The sequence below is a fragment of the Chenopodium album genome, chromosome 19, assembly GCF_948465745.1.
Source record: "Chenopodium album chromosome 19, dcCheAlbu1.1, whole genome shotgun sequence".
NCBI lineage: Eukaryota > Viridiplantae > Streptophyta > Magnoliopsida > Caryophyllales > Amaranthaceae > Chenopodium > Chenopodium album.
Window position 1 is genome coordinate 4,729,423 of NC_137852.1, and position 26,413 is coordinate 4,755,835.

Below are 26,413 nucleotides of genomic sequence, written 5' to 3' on the forward strand. Positions count from 1 at the left end.
TACTTTCTCTCTCTTACTTATCTTCTTTTCTCAAACACTTTCTGACTTTATCATCGGAGTGGTTATCCCCGGACCACCCCGGGGTTAGCTAACTTCTTCTCATTGTGTAGGTTCTCAGCTTGCCGATAGGAGTATCAGAATCTCAAGTCCGAGTTCTTGGAGGGGTTAGGATCAGACAGAAACAGGTAGTTATCGAACTTATAATTTAAAGGTTGTAAGTAAAATGACTATCAATTAAGAATCAACAACATCAAGTAGTACTTGTTGATTTGGTTGATGCAAATGAATTTGCCATTTTATTAGCTTTATGAATACAGAAATTTTCCACTATAATCACGCGATAAAAGTGGAAGCACATTTAGGATCGTCGGGCCACACCACTTTGGAAACGATATAGCTAGATAGAATAATAAGAATAACCATCACAACTCATAATACCTCAAAAAGTTTATTTTTCTTAGCTCAAACAACAATACAACATGCTCTCACACATAGCATTTTTGGTGCTAATTATTTACACATTATATTTTTAAGTGCCCCCTACTAGATTTTAACCATAAAATACTAATTATGAATCTATGATTGCACATTCAATGGAGGCAGGAAAAAGACAAATAATACGTAGCATATAGTATACTCATTTTTTTTAATTATTAAGTATAACTTTTGTGTTTCTTTAATTTAATATTATGAATATTAATGTACTAAGTTTTATTAATAAAGCATTAAAGTTAGAGAGATTTCGACCAATAAAAATTCCACCATGAATCTTGATACCCCCTTACAAGAAAAAAGTCAAAAGCTTTTTTTCCAAAAAAAAAAAAAAAAAAGAAAGAAAGAAAGAAAGAAGTCAAAAGCTAAGATATGTAAAAAATAGAAGCTGAATACTCAAATCTCCATAAAGAGAATAAAAAGAAAGGAAATCGTGAATATTTTTTTTGAGTGATAAAAATAATGTATAGAGAATCGTTAAAATAATTTTTGATTAGTATAAATATGAACTTTTGGTGGAAAACCCAGCTTATTAGCAAAAATAAGCCTTATTCCATTCACTTTTTTATTTTTTTATTTTTTTATTTCCTTTCTGTTTGACCAAAATAAAAAGCTTAAAGCTAATGAAAAAGCCACCCATAGCCATTTGTCAAACACCCTCTAAATTCAAATTCGGTGAATCATGTGAAATTAAGTTCAGTCAAAATGGTAACATATGATTTTGATGGTACCTAATTTAATTAAAAAGATTGTCAATGTGCTGAATAATCATATTATGTGGGATACTGTTATATTAGTCTCAAAATGAATTATTAAAATTTTCATTTATTGTTAATCTTTATATACATGAATCTATCTTAACATATTTATGATCAAAGATGTACATTATATTTTAGACTATAAAAATCAAATTATAACAAATATGGAGTAAAAAGAAACGAGGGGAGCATTGTTTATTATAAAAAGACCCTACACTCCTTAGTGCTTGACTACTATATATATTGGCTAATTAGTTTTGTTTTTGCAAGTTAATTCACTTCTCCTTCCTTTCTCCCTCTCCTCATTTCTCCTCTTCGAAAAAACAATGGCTTTCATATTCATAGCTTTCGTATTCATTTTCTTAAGTTGGTTCGTAAGAGTAACCTATGAAACCCTCTCATTTTATTGGCTAAGTCCTAGACGCATCAAAAAAATCATGGAAAAACAAGGAGTGCGTGGCCCTAAACCTCGCCCTCTTATAGGTAACATCCTAGACATGGCCACCCTTGTGTCTTCCTCCACCTCCAATGACATGCCTACAATCTCTCACGACATCGTTGCTCGTCTACTCCCACATTACCTCCTCTGGTCAAGAAAATACGGTATCTGATCTGATCTAATCTGGTCACGTACATACCTAACACTACTAAGTGTTTTTAAAAAAAAATAATAAAAAACTTATATTGATGCATTATTTTTTTGTTATGTATGTAGGAAAGAGGTACATATATTGGAATGGATTCGAGCCGAGGATGTGTCTAACGGACCCCGGTATGATCAAAGAATTGCTAACAAAATACAACCCTTTGTCCGGAAAATCATGGCTTCAACAACAAGGGTCAAAAAATTTCATAGGAAATGGCCTACTTATGGCCAATGGTGATGCTTGGCATCATCAAAGGCACATTGTTTCCCCTGCTTTTATGAGTGATAAGCTTAAGGTATTTTATAATACAAAGTTTGATTATGTTATGATTGGTTTCTTTAATTGTAATATGCCCCATTATCTTATCTTTTGTATTCTTTTATGTTTTGGATTATAGTAAATTTTTATTTAGTTTGATATTTGATTGTTTGATGCAGAGTTATGCAGGGTATGTGGTGGATTGCACTAAAAACATGCTCCAATCGCTTGGAGACACGTTCGAGTCGAGTAAAAATGAGGTGGAAATTGGAGATTTAATGACTAATCTGACTGCTGATATTATATCAAGAATTGAATTTGGGAGTAATTTTGAGAAAGGAAGGAAAATTTTCCATCTCCTCAACCTTTTACAGAATCGTTGTGCACAAGCTAGTAGGCATCTCTGCTTACCCGGAAGCCGGTAAGCTTTTACGTTCCATACAACTAAGGGCTTGTCCGTTGTCGATAAATGTCATTTAAATTACCGTTAAATAATAAGAAAAATGACATTGATACCAAATTGAACCTAACATATAATTATTATCATACGTATAATTCTGTTTTCGTTGTTATGTTTAAATCTACGATAAAAAATATATAAAAAAAAAGTAGCACCAACGATGTTCACTACTATAGGATTGCAAAATTTTATTATACTAATTATTTCACGCATGATATGATTCTTTGTTATTGTGTTCTTAGATGCTCCGATTTTAGTCAATGCAACGTTTAGTCTTTTCCATTACTATTACGAGTATTCCATTGCAACTTTGCATCAACATTTGACTCAAAATTATTTGTAACAAAAATTCGCAGGTTTTTCCCAAGCAAGTACAATAAAGACATAAAGGCTTTAAAATCCGAAGTAGAGGGACTACTAATGGAGATAATCGATAGTAGAAAAGATTGTGTTACGATGGGTAGAACTGACTCGTACGGGAAAGACTTATTAGGGATTCTAATGAATGAATTGCAAAATAAAAAAAGAGACGGATTTAATTTGAATTGGCAACTTATAATGGACGAAATCAAGACTTTCTTTTTCGCGGGGCATGAGACCACGGCACTTTTGCTCACTTGGACTATAATGTTGTTAGCAAGTAACCCTGAATGGCAAGAGAAATTGAGGGAAGAAATTGAGCAAGTTTGCAATGGTGAAACTCCTACCATTGATCATTTGCCTAAGCTTCGCATGGTAAGCACGCAATCATTTACAATTCTAATTTGATGCATTTTCATTTACGTACAACTCCTAGAGTTTCCATATACGAGTCGTGCATCAAATGGACTGTTAAGTATTTTTTTATAACAAAGGGAGTATCTCATGATTAAATATTTCGTTAAAAATTGCAATAACTAATAAAATAAAATTGTCATTACTTTAATGAGTGTTGGAGCTCGGAGGGGGGACATTTAAAACTACCAAAAGGACGAGGTTTTTAGGTACAATTTTTATTTTTTTTTATTTTTTACAACAATACAAGTTTATGTACTAGTATATGATTATATGTTTCAGGTTACTTTTTGAATCCAACCCATACTAACAAATAACCAAGTAAGCTTAGTGAAGTTGATGAATAACATACCTTGTAACTTTGAGATCACAGTTCACAAATCCAAACCTCACACATTACGTTTGCTTGTAAGTAGGGGACTTCCTTACCGCCCCTCTACCCTCAAATGTGGACTACCATAGCCAGCGAGAAATATTGGTTATATAAGGTCCTTATCTTACCGAGGAAAAAAAATAAAAAGTGAGTCTAAGATTGGTAGGCCAAAACTAACCTTTTTATGATAAATACTCCATAGTAGTTATGGTCAAATACTCAAAACAATTCAATTATAGAAACCTACAATCATATGAAATCGACTATAAAAATTAAAAAAGGAAAAAAAAAAAAAAAGTTTGACCCCCATATCTAAGTTTTGACGGCTAAGCGTTGACTTCTTTGGTAAATGAACTTTCGCTGGGTTTTAGAACTACACTGAAAAATAAGGTCATTAGTTTGCGCATAATTAATTGTTTGTCTTCCAAGAATCACTGTCAGTAATTGTCTGTTCATGGATTTCCCATTTTTAAGATTCGTTACATTATGCTATGTACAAGCATGTACATTGTACCAAAATTCATGTATGTCCATGCATTTTATAATACAATACAATGACTTCCTTAATATGCTCTTCTATTCGTATTGAATACCGTACTTCATTTAACTTACACATAGTGTTAATTATCTTTACAGTTAAGCATGATAATTAACGAATCATTGAGGTTGTACCCGCCTGCCACACTTCTACCTAGAATGGCATTTGAAGATATCAAGCTAGGCGATCTACTCATTCCAAAAGGGTTGTCCATATGGATTCCGGTCCTAGCCATTCATCACGACAAAGAACTATGGGGTGATGACGCAAATGAGTTTAATCCAGAACGTTTTGCTTCCAAATCCTCTATTTCAAGTCGTTTCCTTCCATTTGGTGCTGGCCCTCGAAATTGTATAGGGCAAACATTTGCTATTATGGAAGCCAAGATCATACTAGCTATGTTAGTTTCACAATTTAGGTTCAAAATCTCAAGTAGTTATCGTCACTCCCCCGTGGTAGTTCTTACCATAAAGCCGAAGCATGGTGTTCAAGTTTGCTTGGAGCCCTTACATAGATGAGCTTAGACAATTGTTACATTTTTTCAATATAAATTTTTTGGGTGGGAATTTTGGGATTGAGGTTATTGGTGCATGCCTTATTTTGCACTATACCTCTAAAGTTTTGCAGGTTTATATTGCCTAGAACAGTAGCTCAATTTGTATCAAAGAGGGATACATGCAATAATCAATATTATATTCAAGATTATAAACCACCAATATATATTCTTTGGAATGTTATCTCTTTTTCATCTTTGTATAGCACCAGATCTTCAAGATTATATACAAGTATATCTTAGTACTAATCGAAGTCACAAGTACATGATTTTTTTTTTTTTTTTTTTGGCCTAATTTTCAGTTGGTAAAAGTCTTTGTTGAAATGTAAAATTCTCAAACAACATTTGTAAGTGTCACAAATCGAGAGAGAGTTACACTTTATAAGATTAAGGGGCTACTCCTCAGCTCCTGTGATTGTCATATGATTTTAGGATGTAATCTCCCTATTCTTGTGAAATGAACTCTCTTTACGAGTACAGCCTAGACCCGTATTCAATAGTCATGGCTGGTATTTAAGGCATGTGATCAAAATTCATTTCCGTTATTACTGGAAAACCGTTTTCTATCCTCGATCTCCTCCTTCATTGATTCTTTCCCTGTTGTCATTTTTTTTCTCTCGATTGTGCTCTATGACCTCAAAGACAATATAGAAGTGCTCTATCTTTCAATTTGAAAAGTCACCAAATCCACAAATGCGTGGGGTCAAGTTTTATAATGGCATACTTATTGATTGCTACAGTTCCTTTTAACTTAATTAGCTGCTTGCCACTTTCTTTGTTGTTGGCTTTTTTTTTTTTTTTTCACTTGCTTCCTTTCAAATATGGATTTTTATTTACCTAAATACTACTTTGAAATTCATCCTTTTTTTTTTGAAACATTCTAATCCGTTTTATTACAATGACACATTTTGTCAGTCATGTTTCTTAGATAAAATATATTTATATACATCAACCGTACCAATTGAGATATTGATTTAATGGTTAAGACTAAGGACATGTGTACGATAGGTCATACATTCAAATCCCCCTACCACCATTTGTAATTTATATTGCCATATTATTCGCATCCAAAATAAAATATATACATCAATCATAATTTAATTGTAGGGAAGTATGACATTTAAGTTAGATAATAATAAAGACAACCCTAAGAGTTTCATATAAGGTGTGAAAAGTGAAAATATTAAAATAATATCTAACATTAGTTACTCGTAATTTAGCCTTCCATTTCTAAGTAAGGCCCTGTTTGATTCACCTTAATTTTGCTGAACTGAAATTATTTTTACTGAACTGAACTTATTTTTACTGAACTGAACTTAATTTTACTGAACTGAAATTATTTTTACTGAAATTAAATTATTTTTACTGAACTGAAATTATTTTTACTGATTTTCTATTATAATTCTTCTTTAAGAAAACTGAATTTTACTGAACTGAACTTATTTTTACTGAACTGAAATTAATTTTGCTGAACTGAACTTATTTTTACTGAAATGAAATTATTTTTACTTAATATTATTTTTTTAAGGTGAAAAGAACAGGGCTTAAGTATCAATCATAAATGTACAAGTATATTAAATGTTTAGCATACCCTTTCAATCGGATCAATGGATTAATTTAAGTAAAAAGCTTTGAATAATGTTAGATTCAACGACGACAATATGGTAGGACAGGTAGGTAGTTTAGTAGTTAGGTTCTGAATCGTACAATTAGGCAATAAGCACACTGAATTTGCAATTAGCAGTTAAAGAATTGTTTCGATCATATTTTAGGTAGATATCTTAGGGTTTCACATGCTACTAATTATAGCAATTGCTAGCATCGACCAAACTAGCTTCTAATTGAGAATTAGTGTACAATTTTGCCACTCTTTAGCTTTGAAGTGTTATTGTAATTGTTAAGGTTCACTAACTAATATTGAGTTGTTAAAACTTTAGTTTTTGTATATTATATAGTATATTGTCGATAATAGTATATAAATAGTAAACAAGCTAAAGGGGTGGTCATATTGGGTGAGTCTTGGTGATGTTTAATGATAAAATCCCCCCCCCACCCCCCCTCCCGCCGTCCCGCGCTTGTTTTAGTTTATATCTTACTCATATTTATTGAAATTTATTGAAATAAACTGAGGAGAACACAGCCTTACATCGTAACCAAAAAATTTAAAATTATTATTAATCATATAGTCAGCACATGGTACTTCATGGAGAACCCCCCACTCAAATAAAAACATTATCCTAAGATCTTACAAATATTAAACTAATTATAAGCATGATAATGGCTAATTCCCTCCTATTAATCCTTTTTCCTCCGGTTGCACGAGTGGGTTTTACTTTTAAGTGGGTGAAAAGTATACCTACATGATCAACCTTATAATTTGTGCCGCCTAAGATCAACTTCAAGACCCTTGGCTAAGGCTATGGCCAAGGTGGGTCCCTCTCCACATGAAAATCAGATTTTGGGTCAAACTTATAGACCATTATTATAATATAATTAAACATCTTCCACTAACTAATCATTTATAATTGATTCTTTGATAGCATTAATTAAGACTTAAAACTAAAATCCCCCAACTCTAAATGTGTGATGGGAACTAACTATGTGCCACTAATTACTATGATCACAAGCTCCCCACCACCACTCTTAACCATCATAATCTCCTCCCCAAACTTGATTAGAACACCATAATGTGTGTTTAATTATAACATTCATCATTACAAAAGTACACTTTCATCGGCAATGGAGAAAAAAATTATAAGTATTAGTGTGTTCAAACTACATTAAACTATTTGAAGATCCTATGATCTATATATTTCAATATTCAGTTTAAACGAACGTAAAACACCTAAATAGAAAACTACTTTAGAATCTGAAATCCTATTCAAATTTTGAAGTATCATGTGTTGTAATAGTATCAAATCAGATACAGATTAATTTAACGATACCGAGTATGTAGAAACTCATTTCACTACCATCCATTAAAATAAAAAAAATAAAAAGAAAGAAAGTTTATTTCACCCTTAGATTTCTTTATATGCTCTATTTATATAGTTATTATCCTATATCAAGATGATTAAAAAGATAAAAAATTGTAGTTAACAAAACATTGAAATATTGGCTAGTTGTATGTAAAATAACCATTGAAATATACTTGCATTATTGTATTAGTAAATTTGAAATATCATGTACAAATCAATAAGTAAAATTAATATGTTTGTGTATAAATAAAGGTAATGTGCTCTTATATTTACACAAATACGAAGTTTGCATATATTTGAAGATATATACAAAGTAATGAATACAGATTACAAGGTCAATAATTTATTTTTTATATACTAAAAGACACACCAGCAATGACATGTGTCATCTCCTGGTGTGTCCTTAGTTATATTTTTCTTTCAAAAAAAATATATTGATTAAGGAAACTACTACTTACAAAAATAATAATTTTTTATATACATATTCCATATTCATACATAGTACGGAGTAATTATTATTTTTAAAATAAAAAGATTTTACAAATCTTTCTAGAAAAATTTGGACAACTATAAATCAAAGATCATATTTTAAAATAATTTGAGACCTGTTTTACAACAAGAAAAAATATGACTCATTTTTTTTTTTTTTTTTGCCTACTTTTGTTTTCGTTGTGTAGTAGAAGCTACAATTAAAAAAATCAACATATGACATACTTTTATTATTCATCAACTAATTAATGATTATAATTCTTATCAATCAATAATATATAGCTACTACCTCCGTTACAGGTTATGTGCAACGATTTGACATAAAGTAGAGAGGGAAAATGTCTAATCGTTGCACATAACATGTAACGGAGGTAGTATATATAATTGTAGATCACCGTGCATGGCACGAGACCTAACATAGTAATTTAAAAAATGAACATTAAAAGAAGAAATTTTAGGGAAAATAATGCTTTTTGTTTGTACTCAATAAAAGAATTTTTAATTTAGGAAATACGTATAATTTTCATGCACTATAACTTTGGGTAAATCTTTCTAGTTTTAATTGAAAGTAGCAAAAAAACAATCAGTCAATCATAGTATGATGGCCCGCACAATATTAAGTAATTTTAAGGATTATTATTACTTAAGGAGTGCTGCGCATTTTAGTTAAAGTGTGTTTAAGAAAGCCTCGCTCGTGCAATTGTTTTGTAATGATGATTAAATTAAACAACATGTCTCTACCTATTGTCCTTGAGACACTTGTCGACTGATGTTACGAGAGGTTGCTTTTTTAATTTTTAGTAATAATAATAATAATAATAATAAGGTGTCTTCACTAGTTAATTACTAAGCATTTATCTTACTCCAATCTTTAGTGCCCAAAATGACAGGCACTCAAGCAAGCTAAAGCATATGGATCCGATCTCCATGACAAGTAGTTGTTGTAACTTTGTATAGCTATTAGCTATCACAAAAATGTTTAGTTCTTTCATTGATTGATAACTCTTGAATTACATGATTATGAAACAACTTTTGATAATGATCGAGTCAGTTGTCAAAAATTAAATATGCACAACAACAAAGAGAGTTCGCATATCCAACAATAACACTCCAGGCATTAATCACATCCATGAGCATGTGCATAATACACCACACACTAAGAGAAAAACTCGATCTTAAGGGTGAGTTCACATTTACTTAATTTCAGTTCAGTTCATTTCAGGTTCAATCAGTTCAGTTCAGTTCAGCTCCTAATTTCCTTCTCTCATAAAATATTCATTTCAGCTCAGTTCAGTTCAATTCAGCTCAGTTCAGTCCAGCTCTGTTCAGTAAATGTGAACAGGCCCTTAGTTTGGTCGATCTTCTTCCTTACCTACTAAAAAATAAAGTTAGAAGGGGAAAAAATAATAAGGTTATTTCTCAATTATATACCGATGACAAATCACTTAGTTTATTTAGTAAAACCTTAGATGGTGATACTAGCTAATACTTAACCGTGACAACATGTTGTGGCTATCTATAGATGAAAAACAATTAAAAACTAAGTAAAAACTTTAATTTTAGTTTCTTGAATAAAAAATTAGTAATTGAAAGGGACAACAACTACAGCTGATAAGCATGAAAGATTATATCTAAAAAAAGGTTCAAAGTGACAAAACTTTTAATATACAAAGTAGATTATCAAAATGAATCGAAGTAGATTATTATAGTTTAGTATAATATCTATAGTAAGCCACAATGTTGGAAAGAAGAAAGTAAAGCAACTACCTTTAATTTCACCATATCATCATATTTATATATACTTGTATATGTTAGGACTAGGGGACCAATGTTCCAATTAACACAACTGTAGTACTGTGCTGCATGTAAGCCTCTTATTTAGTGTTCATGTCTGCGGATTTTATTCAGTGCCATACAGGTTTGATTCGCTGCCTAAACAACATCAAATTTTCAAATGACTAATTGTAGATTTTATTTGTTAAAATAAAAAATTTGTTGTCTCATGTATGTGTGATCGTGATCGATTTAAACTGTATTGACGGATGCTAAAATGATTAAGGTAAGACCGGAAAAAAAAAAGGGGGGGGGGGGGGGGGGGAGGTAAAAATAATTATAGATTTCTCAATTAGCCTAGGTTAGAAGATCTTATATATTGCTTCCAAAACGGAAACAAAATAGGCCTTGAAAGTAGATATAAGTGGAAACTCGTGTCATTCATAATGGGCAAATCGATTCAAGGCATATTCTAAAAATAAGTGATATTCTTATCGAATCAATAAAGAATATTATTAATCAAAGTCGATGTCATTTAACTTAATTAATGTATTAAGTAAGATACTAAGATATATGACCTATTATTCAAATTCAATGAGTGCACTAGCATGAAGTTTGAGATTATTTTTTCTACAATTAAAAAAGGGGAAAGTCAAGCTTAAACTTCGTTCATAGTTGAATTGTCATTATTTACCAGAATGATAACTACCGAAGGTGCTTTATCAAGCTAAGTCACACTCACTCTTCTTTACAATTTTTAACTTAGTGAACTTATGATGAGCTATTAAGTACTTGATTACCCACACTTTTGACACGTGAGTTAATTTATTTAAAAAAAAAAAAAAAAGTAGTGTTAAAGAGTTACCAAGACTAAGAATAGGCTCACCCTAATTGCTCCCGGCTAATTTGTTCTGCTTTGAATAGTTTGTGATTTAATTTTGTGTAGTCTGATTTTTTTCCTGCTCTAAATTGTTGCTTAAATTGTTACTTTTATAATCTTATTTAGTCTATGCATAATTTTTTTACTATGATTTAATAACAATAATAAGCAATAAAAATAAGATGAAGAGAGCTAAGGGTCTGTTCTTTTCAGATTATTTTCAGTTCAGTTCAGTTCTTAATTTTCTTCTCTCATAAAATATATTCAGTTCAGTTCAGCTCAGTTCAGTTCAGTTCAATCAATCAGAACAAGCCCTAAGTCTAAATTGTTCCAAACAATATAATAAAGCCAAAAGTCAAGTTTATCTTTTCACTTTAAAATGGTGGAACAACTTTAAATTGTTTGTTTCTAAAATTATTGCTTTGAATACTCTAATTCAACTATTATGTCTCTTTTCAACTATTTCCACAAGAAATGACAAGAATAATGATAATTCTAACTTGAAGAAACAAAAATTGGTCATAAACTTAAGAAGAATGAGAAATGAAAAAATTGAAGTATAGTTTTGCAAGACACATAGCACACCCTTACATATTTGAAGTATAGTTTTTCAAGAGACATAGCACACCCTTACATATATGGTGGTGCATGTGAATAGCTTAGGTGGTTAAAGCTTCCCTTCTGGTTTCAAGGGATCCTGCCATCCTGGGATCAATTCTCGTCACCCAACCTTATGAATTACTTATGTGTGATTAAATTTTAAGCATTGTCATTAAAAAGAGAACAAGAGAAGTACTTTTCTTCAAGCTGATCAAACTACTACAAGTAAAGCTTTAAATCACTAGGCTTGTGTAATTGACATTTTACTATTCCTTCTTCGGCTTATATTCAACTAGAGATAATCTTTTATATATTTACATTATTTGTCATTCACTCAATTTTCCTTGTATGTAATTTGTCTTTAAAGGGTAGTCATAATGGGTCAATTCAAGACCATATATGATATATCTCCGCATTGTCCTCTTATTGCCTTCCATAATTGGAAATCCCTGTTCGTTGGTTGCTACAAGACAAAGAACCCCTAGGTTTGTTTTTTTTTTTTTTTTTTTTTTTTGGTGTTTCACCCGCTTCACCCTTTAGGCTAATTCGGATTCGAAAATCAGTTCTAGGTGGTTAGGGTTGAACACGGGTCCTCCCTACCAAGTGTAGTTCCAATCACCACTACACAAACATCCAATTGGTAAGAAGCCCTAGTTTATGAATGGTGACTTCTTCATAGTCAATTTCACAATGCATACATTTTTAAGCTATCTATATGTAGCAAGAGGCCAATCAAGCAACTAAGTAGATACTGTTAGAATTCTATATTATTGATTTTTATTTGGAGCACTCTTTTATTAATTTACTAGTCAATTTAGTTGAAACTGAATTAACTTTATTCCGATCTAATAATTTAAGAGTTCGTTTGGCATCATTGTGGTTTTCAGTTTTTTGGATTTTTGTTTTTTTTAAATCATATGATATATGTCATATAATAAATTAAAAATTAGTCAAACTTATTAAAATCATGATAATTTTGAAAACTGAAAACAAAAAAGTGGAAACATTTTTTTCTTGTTTCCTATTTTTGGTTTTTAGTTTTTAAAAAAACAAAAAACTAAAAACAAAAAAAAAGGTGTCAAACAAGTCCTTAGCATTTAAATAACTTAATTTCACCTATTTTTCGAGTGTAACGTATACTAGTTTTACTAGATCTACAAACAATGTCTTTTGGACCCACTCCAATGAGCAATTCATGCGCTTGCAATTATAATGCTTATAATGGATTGTCCCATAGTTTTTTATTGTGTTAGATTTGTAATCTTTTAGTAAGAAGATTGCATATCTAATTGAGTAATTTCTGTTACTCGTGCTACCATTACTACCAGTTACTTAGCAATATTACATAATCACATCAATACTACATTACGCACAGCCGCCAATTTTATAACTTGGAAATTGAAATTACTATGCTAGTATGCTCCCTTTTTTTTTTTTTCTTCTCATTTTCGGGTTTCTTTGTTTTTTTATAAGGTAATCCGAACATAGCCTTATTGTAAATTCTAATTTAACATGCATGTGCTTTAAATTTAGAGGAATTTATCTTCTCCTTGTGTTGAGTTTCTATCTGTGTTCTGTTGGTCTTGCCTTTGCTAGGATGACAATAAGGTGAATTGGTGATAATGTATATAGATGCAACATGCAAGTGTAATAGTTGAACTTCTTATCCTTAAAAATCTAAGGCAGTTCAATGTCCTAAGAGCTCCTAACCTGTCAATATTGTTATGCTCTACGAGAGTAGTCCCTATAATATTTGGTAGCCTTTAGTAAAAAAAAAAAAAAAAAAATGTAATCCGTAGTTTGTAGTCTTTGTACAATTTGTATATGACTAACAAATGATTGTATATGGTTCGAAACAATATCATATGACTTCGGTATGTGTTTCCTACAATTTTATAATTTTCTAAACCCAAGTCTCAAAACATCCTAAATTGGTTCCATTTTTGTTTATTATAGCGTGCACATTTGGCGCACATTTGGCTTCGGTACACCTTTTTTTATTATGCATCAAAATGTTTTATAGAGTTCCCAAAGGACCTCGTCGGGAGGCTTACTTAATGCCCAGAATTATCTCATTAATGAAAATCATGACTGTTACCCTTTATCGTCATGTCTTAAGATGTCTTCTCTTGTCGTGCCTTGCTTTGATCCCTACGACAAGCCAAGATGTTAACTTTAATTGCCAATCAAAAAGATAAGAACAAAAACGCTAACCTCATATACTTTCTTCCTCTTTTTTTTTTTTTTTTTTTTTTTTTTTGTGTCTGTCTATATCCGAAATACCCAACTACTCCCTCTGTTCCTAAATGTTTTTTACGTTTCCATTTAGGGTGTTCCTTTTTATTCTTTACATTTAGTATCTTTCCTATTTTGGTCATAAATTTTGGACTAAATTACCCTTATTTTACAATTTTTTTACTCAAAAGTCCTTACTTTTCCATGTGCTATTGTACTTTTTGTACTATTTTAATAGTTTTTCAACACTTATTATTACTTTCTCTCTCCTCTCTCCTCTAATTTCTCCACCCCACATGCTCAACATTGTATTTTTCAATAAATTTGTACTTTCAATCATTGAAATATTCCAATATACCTCAACTTTACACAATTTCTTAATTACCGTGCATAATTCTAAACGTAAAAAACATTAGGGAACGGAGGGAGTAGTAAAATTCAAAGGCGTTGTTGTTAGTGCTTCAAGGCAGCTTGATCTAAGAGTCTAGGTTTACTCTAGGGTTGTCATGTTCACTAGACACTAGTGGTAGTGCGCATAGTGTCAATTGTCATTTGTCAAGTTAGTAGCTCAATCTTATTGATTTGCCCTGCTGATTTTAGTACTTGCTCTCTATAGCAAAGCAATTGAATTATTGTTTGTGGTATCACCATTACTCTCGAAATAGTACATTTTTTGATGTCTTTGGTGATGTACCATCTCACATTTTCTTTAATCATTTATATAATGATTTAAAATCAATGATAAGAGATGTGACATAATTTGAGGGAAAGAAATGATATTGCAAGTTTGGTACCTTTAAGGCTTTAATTAAAGAAAAATAAGTTCTTTACAAACTTTTTAAATTTAAAAATTTCACCTCGCTTTTAGTTATATAAAGAACAAAAACCAACACAATAAAAATAAATAAATAAATAAATTATTAACATAATATTTTTAAATTATTTATGAGTATCACATCATTTCAACTCAACTTGTTGTGGTCGCATATGAGTTAGCTTTAACTACATACGAAGTATAAAATAGCTTTAACTTTTGACACATTCAGGTCATTCACAATAGACTACTAGTATCCATTACTTTATCCGTCTCCTTAAGTTGACAAGAATCATCTTGACATGTTTCATACTATTTTTGATATGTCTTTCCTCTCAACTTATTTTTTCGTCTATATCTCCAATCTCAAACGTAATATCAACTTGACACAAACTCTCTAAGACGATTCCCGGAGAAGAAGTTCTTTGTTTTATCTTGGTGTGATAGTGATACTTATGTGAAAGAGATAGAGGACTGATGATAGAAACTACTAGTATAACAAAGAGAGCAACTTAATCACAAAACTCATAAAGAACAATCCCTAACCACAAAATAACACACAAAGTGTAAAAACAACTATTCGTACTCAAAAGGACAAATAAGAAGCAAACTGTAGTACAGTAATAGTACTTGATTTATACAGTAGTAGTGAAGTATATCAATCTTCTCATTTATAAACACATCATCTAGTCAAACACCAAACTTTATTGGCAAAAGTATATATCTCAATCATATTTTAACTGTTGATATTCAGGTGTACCACTCAATTTGATTTTTGAAAGTTATCTTCTTTTTTTTTTTTTTTTTTTTACGTGGTCTTGATTGTTAAATTTATGTGTTTTTGAATGTGCAGAGACTCAAATCAAAGCTCGACAACATCTCTTCCAAATGGTACGTACATCGATCGAATCGAAGAAAGACAGCCACAAAGAGTGAAAGGTTCATAATACAAATAGCATGAACTTTTTTGTTGTTAAGCAGACGTTTCAATGTTTCATATGTTAACTATAAATGCATCATTAGAGAGTTGGAAAAGCACTACTCGTATGATCGTACGATTTATGTTTTTGTTGCTAGTAACGAGACGTTTCAATGTTTCATATGTTAACGAAATGCGTAATTAGAGCTGGAAAAGTAGTATTGAAGGTACAATTTACGTTTTTATTGTCAGTAACGAGACTTTTCAACGTTTCGTATATTAACTGATGGTACGATTTACGTTTTTGTTGTCAGTAAAGAGACTTTTCAACGTTTTGTATGTTGAATATAAATGCATCGGTAACGAGACTTTTCAACGTTTTGTACGTTGAATATAAATGCATCATTAGGGTTGGATAAGCACTACTCTTGTGAAGGTACGATTTAAATTTTTGTGGTTTTGGTTGATTACAATTTGAACAAGAATCAATGACAAGTTCTTAGAAAACCAAATAAAGATGCACTTTGTATCATTTTTTGTAAATTTTCTCCTAGAATTGTTACAGGCTCAATGGACAAGAATTTTCAGGTCATTTAAGAGAAATCAACCTAACAGTAAGGTAAATTTGCAGTATCTTGAAGCCGTTTAATATTCTAGTTCTAATCCATAATCAGATAACGGCCCTTAATAAAGAATTCATCAGCGAAAGGAAAAAAAAAAAAAAAAATAGAGCCATCAGGCCATCTATTGTTAATCAAGGCTTTTGAGTACTATTGATATAATTAATCCGAACCTAAGCCAATCTCGACATCTTTTTGCCTCAGTGCTAACAAAACCTCCAATGATCTGTCAATAATTAAGCTAAGAGCCTAAGAATGCAGATCATTCATTTTGGGCTCCTAATATTACAATATGCTTACAATTTCCCTTGGCAGAACCGGCACGATCATGATAATCAATACACAAAAACATTACAGGGAAAAGAGAAGAAAATTCAAAAATGAACTCTAAACCACCATGATTGCATTTTGAACTTGCCATTGATAGTATCATCAAACTAATTAATTTTAGCTATATGGTACAAAAATGCTCAGAAATGGAAGTTAATATTGGTAGGAACCGTGCGCAGGGACACTATAAGCACTATGCTGGGCATTCATGTTTCTATAGGGGCTCTGTTGTGCATTGTTCTGTTGAAAAGAAATTTGATTGTGGTTCTGATAAGAACTCTGATAAGCAGTTTGTGGAGCCATGCTGTGATAAGAGCTTTGTCCTTTCGGATCTGGATAAGAGCCCTGATGAGTATTATTGGGCCCACTATAATTGGTGTAATTAGCTGGTGCAGGAGGATAACGATCAGAAGCACCACGAATGTCAGCCACGGGATCGGAGCCACCATGGTAAGGATCATGAAGCTTCATTCTCATTCCAGGAGCCTGGATGAGAGAAATAGAACAGCATTATACACAGTTTTTTCTTTACACGTCTCTGATAAAGCACATACAAAGACCATGTAAAAGCAAGTGATTGTTTGGATTCAAATCAAGGGTAACCCTTGGCAGTGCCAAAATGCAATGCAGCCACACAGTTGGATAAAACTGGATATCCTACGGTCAAATTACAGTCCACATTTCCACTGTGCTGCATCATGTCAACTGAGAGTAACGACTGAAACTAAAGACACTCTAACAAAGCATTCCAGTCATTAGAAGCCAGAGCTTCACTAAACCCAGTTGGTTTCAGATTTCTACTTTAATGTTTGATTAAAGAAGGCTCAGAGTGCAAACTAACCAAAGTGTACCCCTACCCAATCCAGATTTATTACTCCTGACCTCAAAAGTAAACCACTACTTATTACATGAGATTAGCCCAATTTAAATAAGTATGGTAGACAGTTGTATGCAAAGAACTCAGTAATTGATTTTATCCTAGTACCTATGTGCCAGGCAATACAGACCCTTTTATCTCCACTATGCTTGTTAGCACTTTCCACATTATTAATTTCTTTTTAAGTTTGTTCACAAATCTCACAAGAGAAATCACCCAACCCTTCTCAAGAAGAGATAAGCTTGTATCCATCCAGAACTCACTCAACCCCACCTACAATTGCATAGTAGCCATTGTAACCCAACACTGACCAACAATAACACATTTGTATATTCAGATCTCCTCAGATAAATACAAGAGGGATAATAATAACTTCATTTCCAGCTGCTGCACCTAAGTCCTAAAATCAAAATCTCTACACACATACAAAGCCTTACTCTAAGGGCTTGTTTGGTTGACAAAATAAAATGGGGGAAGTGAAAATTCATGGGATTTTGTAATTTGGGTAGTTGTTTGGTTGACACAAAAAAGCAAAAAATAGGGGAAGTTGGAAATCATGGGAATTCCTACTCCCCACAAAACATACTTCGTAGGAAATTAGGAAGTAAATTACCTAGCCCCCACCCCCCCACCCCCCACCCCGGTCAATCAAAATTCATGAGAATTCCAACTTCCCATTATCAAAGTAAGACTCATATACCCATATGTAGATTAATATTCACGAATTTCAAGACATTTTTAAAATTTACAGGGACCCATAACTTCCAAATTTTTAAGAAGAAACCAGAAATCTCAGGCATTGCGTCTGTTCATGTTTTGTTGATGAATATAGCGCTTTTGACAGTGCAGGAAGATAAAGTAACAAGGGGTATAGCGGGAACGTACCTCAGGAGTTTTGGCATAGAAGCTTCCTCCTGCTCCGGGAGCAGAACTGATCCCACTATTGAGGTAGTGAGACTCCATAGAATTGTTAGGATTTGAGTACCTGTGAGACTCCATGGTACTGTTAGGATTCGAGTACCTGTGAGACTCCATGGTACTGTTAGGATTCGAGTACCTATGAGACTCCATGGAACTGTTAGGATTTGAGTACCTATGAGGCTCCATGGAACTGTTTGGATTTGGATACCTATAGAAGCAACAAAATATTTAACAAGATTATAATAATATGATTTTCGCAAATAATTAAAAAAAATTCAAAAACAGCTTGATGGCAAATGAGAATGAATGTTTAATAATTTTGCACAAGGATAAGTCATAATTATCAGTACCTAGATGCACTTGGCGGGACTGGGTAACTAGGAGGCTCATAGTCATGCTTTCCACCCTAAGGAAAAGCAAATAAAAGGGTTAGATCTCATTAAATCAGGGGGCATACAAAAATTATTTGCTAAATAATAATTTAAAAAAATTAAATTAAATTAAATTAAATAAAAAAAAGAAAAAAAAAAAAAAAAATCAGTTGAACATTGGATCATAGATTAGCAAAACAGCTGAAAAAGAAAAAAGCAGGGAGTACTATTAGAATGTATGAAACAAAAGTGAAAATTTGATCTGAAAAAACAAAGCTTGGACCAATTGTCCATTAACCAAAACACAAAATGTGAAATGCAAAAGTGTCATCTTGTCGACGTGACTAATAACAATAAAAATCACAAATTATAAGATAAGCTATACAAATATAAAAACACCACAATGTTAAGGGTGTAACCATGTAAGGCACCATGTATTCATGTAAAAAAAATGTATAAAAAAATCACAGGTTCACAATAATCATTTTCTGAAAACCAAATGATCATTCACAATTTAAATCCTGATTCGTGCCTCTGAATCTATAACGTCATGAGGTGCCCCATAGGCACTTAGGCAGTCCCTGGAATTAGCCTTTTTCCATATGCTGCTTTAGTTTCTTATGCATTACATCCTATCTTGTCCCCCCCCCCCCCCCCCCACCCCCCTCCTTCTCTCTATCCAGCTGCAACCATCCAGGCCACCTTCATGATCGTCATTGCATACACTGGTTTACTTTTCAGACAACATTCCCAAATCAGCATTCAATACGTGATTGCATGCCTATTTCCAGCACCAGCACAATGCAAAATTGATGGATTACAAATACCTGGGTTTCATTGCAAACTTGACTTCTCTCTCATTTAAGATGATTTTCATACTTGTCACCACCTGATAGAATTGGATTTGAATCCAGAGGCAAGCATCTCAACAAATCAACATTTAGCAAGAATCTAGGAGGTTTAAAGAATTTGACCAAATGAGGAGACAGACAACAGGTCACAATCCTGCTTGTGGTGTAGAATTGGCAGAGGATATAAGGATGGTGACCAGAGTAAGTGAAAGAAGCGAAAAAGCTACTTCAAATGTTGCTGCAAACAAATAGCCAGAGAAACATGCCATTGGTTAACTAATCACTAAGCTCATTGGTAGTCTGTTTTTAGGTGATTTCAGCAGTTAGGCCAGAGGTGAGAGGAGGGGATAGAGGAAATCACATAAAAGATACTGCAATTTCAACCACTATAATTTGACGGCAGAAACCTGTTTGTTGATTACTAGGTGTTTTGCCCAACTCCTTGGCTTTTATTTTAATTTAATTAAGTGGTGATCATGTCAGACGTAAACTTCTAATTGCAATTATTGTGGCAGTTTGGTGGCACAAATATGCCAGATAACACGGTAGCCTTACAAAAATGAATTGTAGAAAGGACACCGCTGATATAATACAATGCATCGTTAGATGGATGAGGCATGTAAAACAAAACATCATCTTTATTTATAGGTAGATGGTTAAGGCAAATTCATAATCATTATTTTTTCCTTTCTGTACACTTCACACCATGAGGACAAGAGCTATCCTCTGCAATGCAGACCACAAGAGCAACACCAAGAAAGTCTTAATAACAAGCAACTTTCTAGCAGGAGAGGATTTACCTTGACAGCATTGTAGCTACCAGCGGATCCCATTCTTGCTGGATCAGGTCCCAAGGGTCCTCCTCGTGGATAACCTCCAGTGGGACCATATCCATGAACAGGTCTAGGTGGAGGTGGAGCTGGTTCTGCAGTGGCAGTAGCATCCCTCAAGCATCTAGCCCTTAGCCTTGATGCTATCTCTGCCAGAGCATCTTTGGCTACTGCAAAACTTCCGGACACCTGAAAAGATTATTTACAATTGACATGAGCACATTCCAAAAATCACCAGTACATGGACTACATTGATAAAAACATACCAAAATCAACCATTAATCTTATTACCTGCACGAGCTCTTCATCTTCTGAAGCACACTCGGGCTTTTCATCCTTAGAATAAACACGAATGTCTGCCTGTGTTCTCCTTCTCATTTCATTGATAACTGTGCCTCCTTGTCCGAGGAGGCACCCAACCTTATTTGAGGGAACCAGCAGCCTTGAAGTAATTATACCCTTCTCAGAAACATCGCTTACTTTATTTTGAAGCATGAGAATTGCATCAATTGTCTGTGATCTTTGGTTTCGCAAAGTCTGAAACAAATCAAATACAGTTATCAATGGTACAGAATAGCAGCCAGTATTTCAGTTTCAGCAGAAGTTGCTATGATAGAAAATTAGAAATGATCACATCCAAATTAAGGATAATCAGATGGCATAACAGTGTGGCCTACACGTTATTCTTTACAACAGCAGCTGTTAGAAGAACAGAGATTTACCTCAAAAGCCGAAACACGAATAACACGCTCCTCTGACTGGGTGGATGCATCTTCAACATGAATACTTGTACCAGTTTCCTGTTGTAACTGTCGCACATTCATGCCTCCTTTGCCAATCACTCCTCCAATCTTGCTGACTGAACATAAAATTTTCAAGGAATATTCACCTGAAGGTTCAACACCAGGCCTGGTCAAATCATCATCAAAAGCGCCAGGGTTGTGTCCAGGATGGCGCCCAAAGTCCTCCATCCATGGTGGTGGTGGCATGTGTCGAGCAGGATCTCGTGGAGACCACATTGGGTCACCTCCACGAGGTGGAGGCAAATTTGTTAAAGGAGGACCCACAGCTTGAAAACCAGGGCCACGGGACGGCAGGGAATAATTTAATGCTTTCTCTTTGCGTGGGTTCTGATGCAACAACGTTGAAACATCATAGAGTGCTCTCTTCAGAACAGATGGTTTTCCTTGCATCTGTTTAAGCCAAAAAATACATAAATTAAGAGAATGAACAACAATTGATGATAGATTGACAAATAAGTTTTAACCTCTGAAAGTATATTCATACCTAGAAAGACATCTACCGCTACACCCTTATTCCTAATGCTGACATAATATAAATGTGCAATAACAATAATATAACACCGTAGACCAAAAAAAACATGGTTCACAGATCCCATTTATCACAATCTTAATTATATTCCTGAGAGGTTCACTGACACCTATATTCTTTTCACCTTAATAAACCTCTTATCTCAAAATATATCCCTTTATCTATTGCTTGTTTTTTTGATGATAAAAAGAAAAGGCCATATATCTACAATGTAATCTAATCCCTCCAATTTGCTTATGATAAATGCTTGAAAAGGAAACTCTCCTAAGTATCAACAAAACTTATTTCGTTTCTCGCTTCCCAAAGGAGGAAGTATGATGCAAAGAAACCAGGGATATAGTAGATAGTACATTTGATACAGTGAATATAAAGTCGTTTTAGAAGTGATCCTTTAATTACTTATTATAATAGAGCAAAAGGAGCAATATGGAAAAAGTGCACGCAAAAGGAAGAAACAACCCACAAAAGTGCATGCAAAAGATCCATATAAACCGGACTAAAGGTTCACAACCAAAATCTATTCACATTAGAATCTAGGGCTGGCCTGAAACTATGAGTATTAAAGGAGACTGAGATGTGGGTGATTAGTGAAACCAAGATTATTAGTGGAGAGGCTGGAAATCCAGCAAAAAAAATTTTGACTGTCCTCTATTCCCTTAGTTACATAGATTTTTTAATCAACTAACTCCAAACTATAGCACCAAAAAAAAAATAAAACATTTCAAGTTTAGAGTCTTATCAGATAAGTACTTCAGATAATAGTTATGGCTTATGAGTAGGAAAAAGATAACATAGAGATAAAACGCAACCCAAATTTATTATTAAAAAAAAAAAAAAATCAAGCAAATTTTTCACATAAAAGGATCATCTCAAAGTTCCTAAAACACGGCAGAATAAACAACCATCAAATCTAATAACTAAATATAGTTATAGCAGTTGTTGTCACATGCTCTAGTGAGGTTAGTGTCACTGGGAGACCATCGATAAATAATAAACATCTGTGCTGCTTGCATGAATAAAGAGATCAGAACTCCTAATTTATTATAAAGGACACATTGCCCGATTCTCAAGTACCTAGTTGGCTTTAAGAATCTACAGCATTATTCTAACACCAATCATGTTGATAATCCAAGAAAGAGCTTATCATAAATTCCTAGCCAGACAAGGACATGACATTAAACTAAATTAATTAAGAAAGAAAATTAAATCTCATATGATCAGTTGTAATCTAATTTTTCAGCATCCCACAAGATGAAGCAACGGAAATTGAGGAGATATAGCCAGGGTCTTGCCTAGAGCCCTAGACAACAGAGAGAGTTACAATGTATCTTTAGAATCATAAGCGTTCTGGAAGCTTATGCCTGGTTGGCTACAAGCCTTCAAGATATTAAAATCCAGAAAGAGGCCAATGTCAAGTAGATTTGCTGCCTAATTAGTACTAAACACTCCCAATAATATGATAATACTAAAAATTTAACCTTAGCTAGTTTATAACAGAAACAAAGAGCCCACACTTCTTCAGAAGACATCACACATCCACACGCATTAAAAAATATAGATCAATATATGTGTGAATCCAATACAATCACTCTGTTCTATAATGTTAAACTTGATCAACAACATATTTCAGTTAAGAAGCCAGACACTAGTAAAAATTAAGCCATTTTCACCTTATTGATCCCAAAGATCTTTAATGTCAAGATGTTGATTCATGTCATCAACAACAAAATAAAAAAAAAAGGCAATACCTGCACAAGTTCATCGGTACTTAGGGCACATGACGGAAGATGCTCAGATGGAAGCACACGAATGCTAGCACCAGTCTCACTCCTCAATCTCTGAATAACATCTCCACCTTTGCCAATAAGGCATCCTACCATGTTATTCGGAACAAGAAGACGAGCAGTGACCATGCAGTTCTCATCTTCAACGCCTTCCTTCCCAGCTGACAAGTCTTCCTCAATAATCCTATCATGAACTCGCATGAGAGCTTCTTGAGCAGGACAAAGTGATGGCATGATCTCATTCCCCTCATCCGCCTCTTTATTTGAGCTTTTTTCAGGAGGACTATAAATCATTATCACCCGCTCATCCGATCCAGGAATTGAGTCAGAAACAGTTATTTTTGACTTTGTTTCTTCTCTCAAGACTTTAATTATGCCACCACCTTTGCCAATAACACTCCCAATTTTTTTAGATGGGCAGAGAATCCGGTAAACAGTGTCAGTAGGGTTAGGAACTTGAGTATTCTCAATATGTTCCGGCCTAGAATTATTCCATCTTCCTTTCTTATTCGCCCCTTTCTTCTTAAATGAGGTGCCTTGCCGTCCTTTAAGAGCACCCTTTCTGTCCCCTTCCATCCGTCCGACTACCCAAAATCTAATTAGTCACAAAACCCTACAGAATTGCAAATTTCACATAAATCACCAAACACAAAGTACATTACTTCCAACAGGATTTCCATAACATATAAATCACAACAATTTCATCCACCTCAATTAAACATGAAGCTAATTTCATCCAGCTCCCAAATGCATCAATGCAATCACACAACCAAAAAAATTACTTCCAATTTGTTGATTTTAACCCTAATCTATCATCACATTAAACAAATTCCAGCAAAAAAATTTCCCACAGAATCAACAAACATTTGTAATTAACACAATAAAGCATGAATTCACCCAAACAAACGAACATTATAATTCAAAAAAATACAAATAGAAAATTAGGGTTTAAGCGGTGAAGAAAGTGTTACCGGAGTGAGAAGCTGAGGAGAGAGAAAGTGTGAATAAAGGGGGAAATGATTGAGTGAATCCCTAAATCAATTAACTGCTACTCGTAAAAGATCTTCATCTTCAAAGAATTCGATGCGAACCAATTTCGCTTCGGTACGAAAATTAGGGTTCTTCTCTTTTTCGTTTCTTCCTCTTTATTTTTCAGCCTATTTCTTTCCTTCTTTAATTTTTCTGCAATTACTTTATTTTCTTCAATTCTTCGTTGTATTTGGTTTTCTTGTTTCTTTATTTATTTAGTCCGTACGTTTTTCTTTGAAAGGGTTAAACTCATATACAGGGCTAATAATAGTATGGGCTTGGTAAATGGCCTTCGACCTGGTTACACTTAAGGAAGGATGACCTTTCATTGGGTTCGGATTGGGTGAAGTTTAACTCGCATTGTCCCATAGGCATAATTCACCCTCTTTTGCTCACCGCTGTCATGCTACTGTACATCCATCTATTACTTGTGTAGAGAGTGAGGGATAGCTCAAGTGGTTAGAGTTTCCCTTCCAGTTCCAAGAGATCTTGGGATCGATTCTCACCCCCGCCCTTGTGGCTCTCTAAACACCAAAAAAAAAAATCTATTACTTTGTGTACAAATGAATTGGGTAACTAGGGCTTTGTCTTTAATTCACGATCTTGTTACTTATGTCAGATCAGATTAGATAAAATAAGTTCTAAATACACTTCATTTTATATGCAATTCTAATACATAGGACCTTATTTTATACATTGTTTCTTTATAGATATTTCCTAGTTAAGAAATCGAATTAGAAATACTTTCATATCGATCACATAAGCAAATATAAGGTGAGCTAAGTATAGCGTATCGTATGTATTTTTTTTTTTCTTTTCAAAGAGCAATAAACATAATACAAAGTAGACAATCCTTAAACCATGGTTCTTTGAAAGAATTATTATAGTAAGGTAGTTTTTGGCTTCAAAAGTGTTTCTCAATTTAATAAATAAAAGCTGGACCAAATAAGTGATTTTCAATAAAAAAAAAAAATACATTATCAAGAAGCCTAAAATAGCTTCTAGAATTTTTTTTCTTTTTTTCCTTCTAAGGTGTACTAGATGTGTTGTTGCATTTTAGAGGTGACTCTTTTTTGTTAGTGGTTAACTAACCATTATAAGATCAAGGGCCTCATGATTTCATTAAAACCAGTATACCATAATGTGCCACTGGTGCAAAATTGAAATAAAGGTGTACAAACAAAATTTTCATCATGTTTGCTGCTATATTGAGCTATAATTTAATTAGACTTAAACTCTTAATCATTAAAATATCAATGTACTCTATTAATTAATTGTATTATGGGTTTATCATACGAAAATAATGCATACAGTATAAAATGTGTCATGTAAATAATCAATCGAAATGTAACAAGAACCTCATCATAAGTCATAACTACCCTATTGTAGGACTTCGACTCCACAAGCAAGAACAAGGCCAAAGACCGCAACAGCAAATTCCAACTACGATCTACCAAAATTTCAAGTTTCATTCAGAAAAAAAAATAGCACAAATCAAGAGAGCTCCACCATTATGGTAATATAATAGCACGAAACAACATTCTAACTCAAACCTTAGTCCCAAGCCCAATTGAGCATCCAAAATATGAAAATAATAGTCCAAACCAGTACCAGTGGATAGACCAACTTAACAATTTTAGATGGCCGTTCACACGAATCCTCTTAATTGCATGTGAAAAGAAACCATAAAAACCATCTAATCATGTGGCTAGTACCACATTTTTGGGCACATTCATGTGAAGCTCTCGTGCCAACAAAACGTTTGTCGACCACTTCCAAAGTACAAGTAATTTACTTCGTTCTAAACTCATTTTCTATATACTTGACTTTTTAACTACAATAAATCAATAATTTTCATATACAAATATCACATAAAAATTAAGAATCGGTTTGAATACTCCATTTTAAATTTGTAAACTTTTCACAC

The 26,413-nt window shown here is 33.2% G+C and overlaps 2 protein-coding genes across 3 annotated transcripts; one reads left to right on the forward strand and one right to left on the reverse strand.

Moving 5' to 3' along the window:
- The first annotated feature begins 1,557 nt into the window (after positions 1-1,557).
- LOC145595426 (cytokinin hydroxylase-like) lies at positions 1,558-4,818 on the forward strand. Its single transcript, XM_081651837.1, has 5 exons — positions 1,558-1,853; positions 1,966-2,192; positions 2,335-2,576; positions 2,972-3,350; positions 4,399-4,818. Exons 1-5 carry the CDS (start codon positions 1,577-1,579, stop codon positions 4,816-4,818), a joined length of 1,545 nt encoding a protein of 514 aa, XP_081507963.1. The 5' UTR covers positions 1,558-1,576.
- Positions 4,819-16,216: 11,398 nt separating this feature from the next.
- On the reverse strand, positions 16,217-24,669 carry LOC145594530 (KH domain-containing protein At4g18375-like). Of its 2 annotated transcripts, none has more exons than XM_081650844.1 (8): positions 24,429-24,669; positions 23,422-24,070; positions 21,064-21,534; positions 20,633-20,878; positions 20,312-20,530; positions 18,640-18,695; positions 18,254-18,461; positions 16,217-16,977 (listed from the first exon to the last, which is right to left on the reverse strand). In XM_081650844.1, the coding sequence occupies exons 2-8, from the start codon at positions 24,031-24,033 to the stop codon at positions 16,645-16,647; spliced, it is 2,145 nt and encodes a 714-aa protein (XP_081506970.1). In that variant the 5' UTR covers positions 24,034-24,070; positions 24,429-24,669; the 3' UTR covers positions 16,217-16,644. The 2 variants fall into 2 exon arrangements, with proteins under 2 accessions (XP_081506970.1, XP_081506969.1); XM_081650843.1 differs by having other exon boundaries at positions 18,254-18,497.
- Between the last annotated feature and the right edge of the window lie 1,744 nt (positions 24,670-26,413).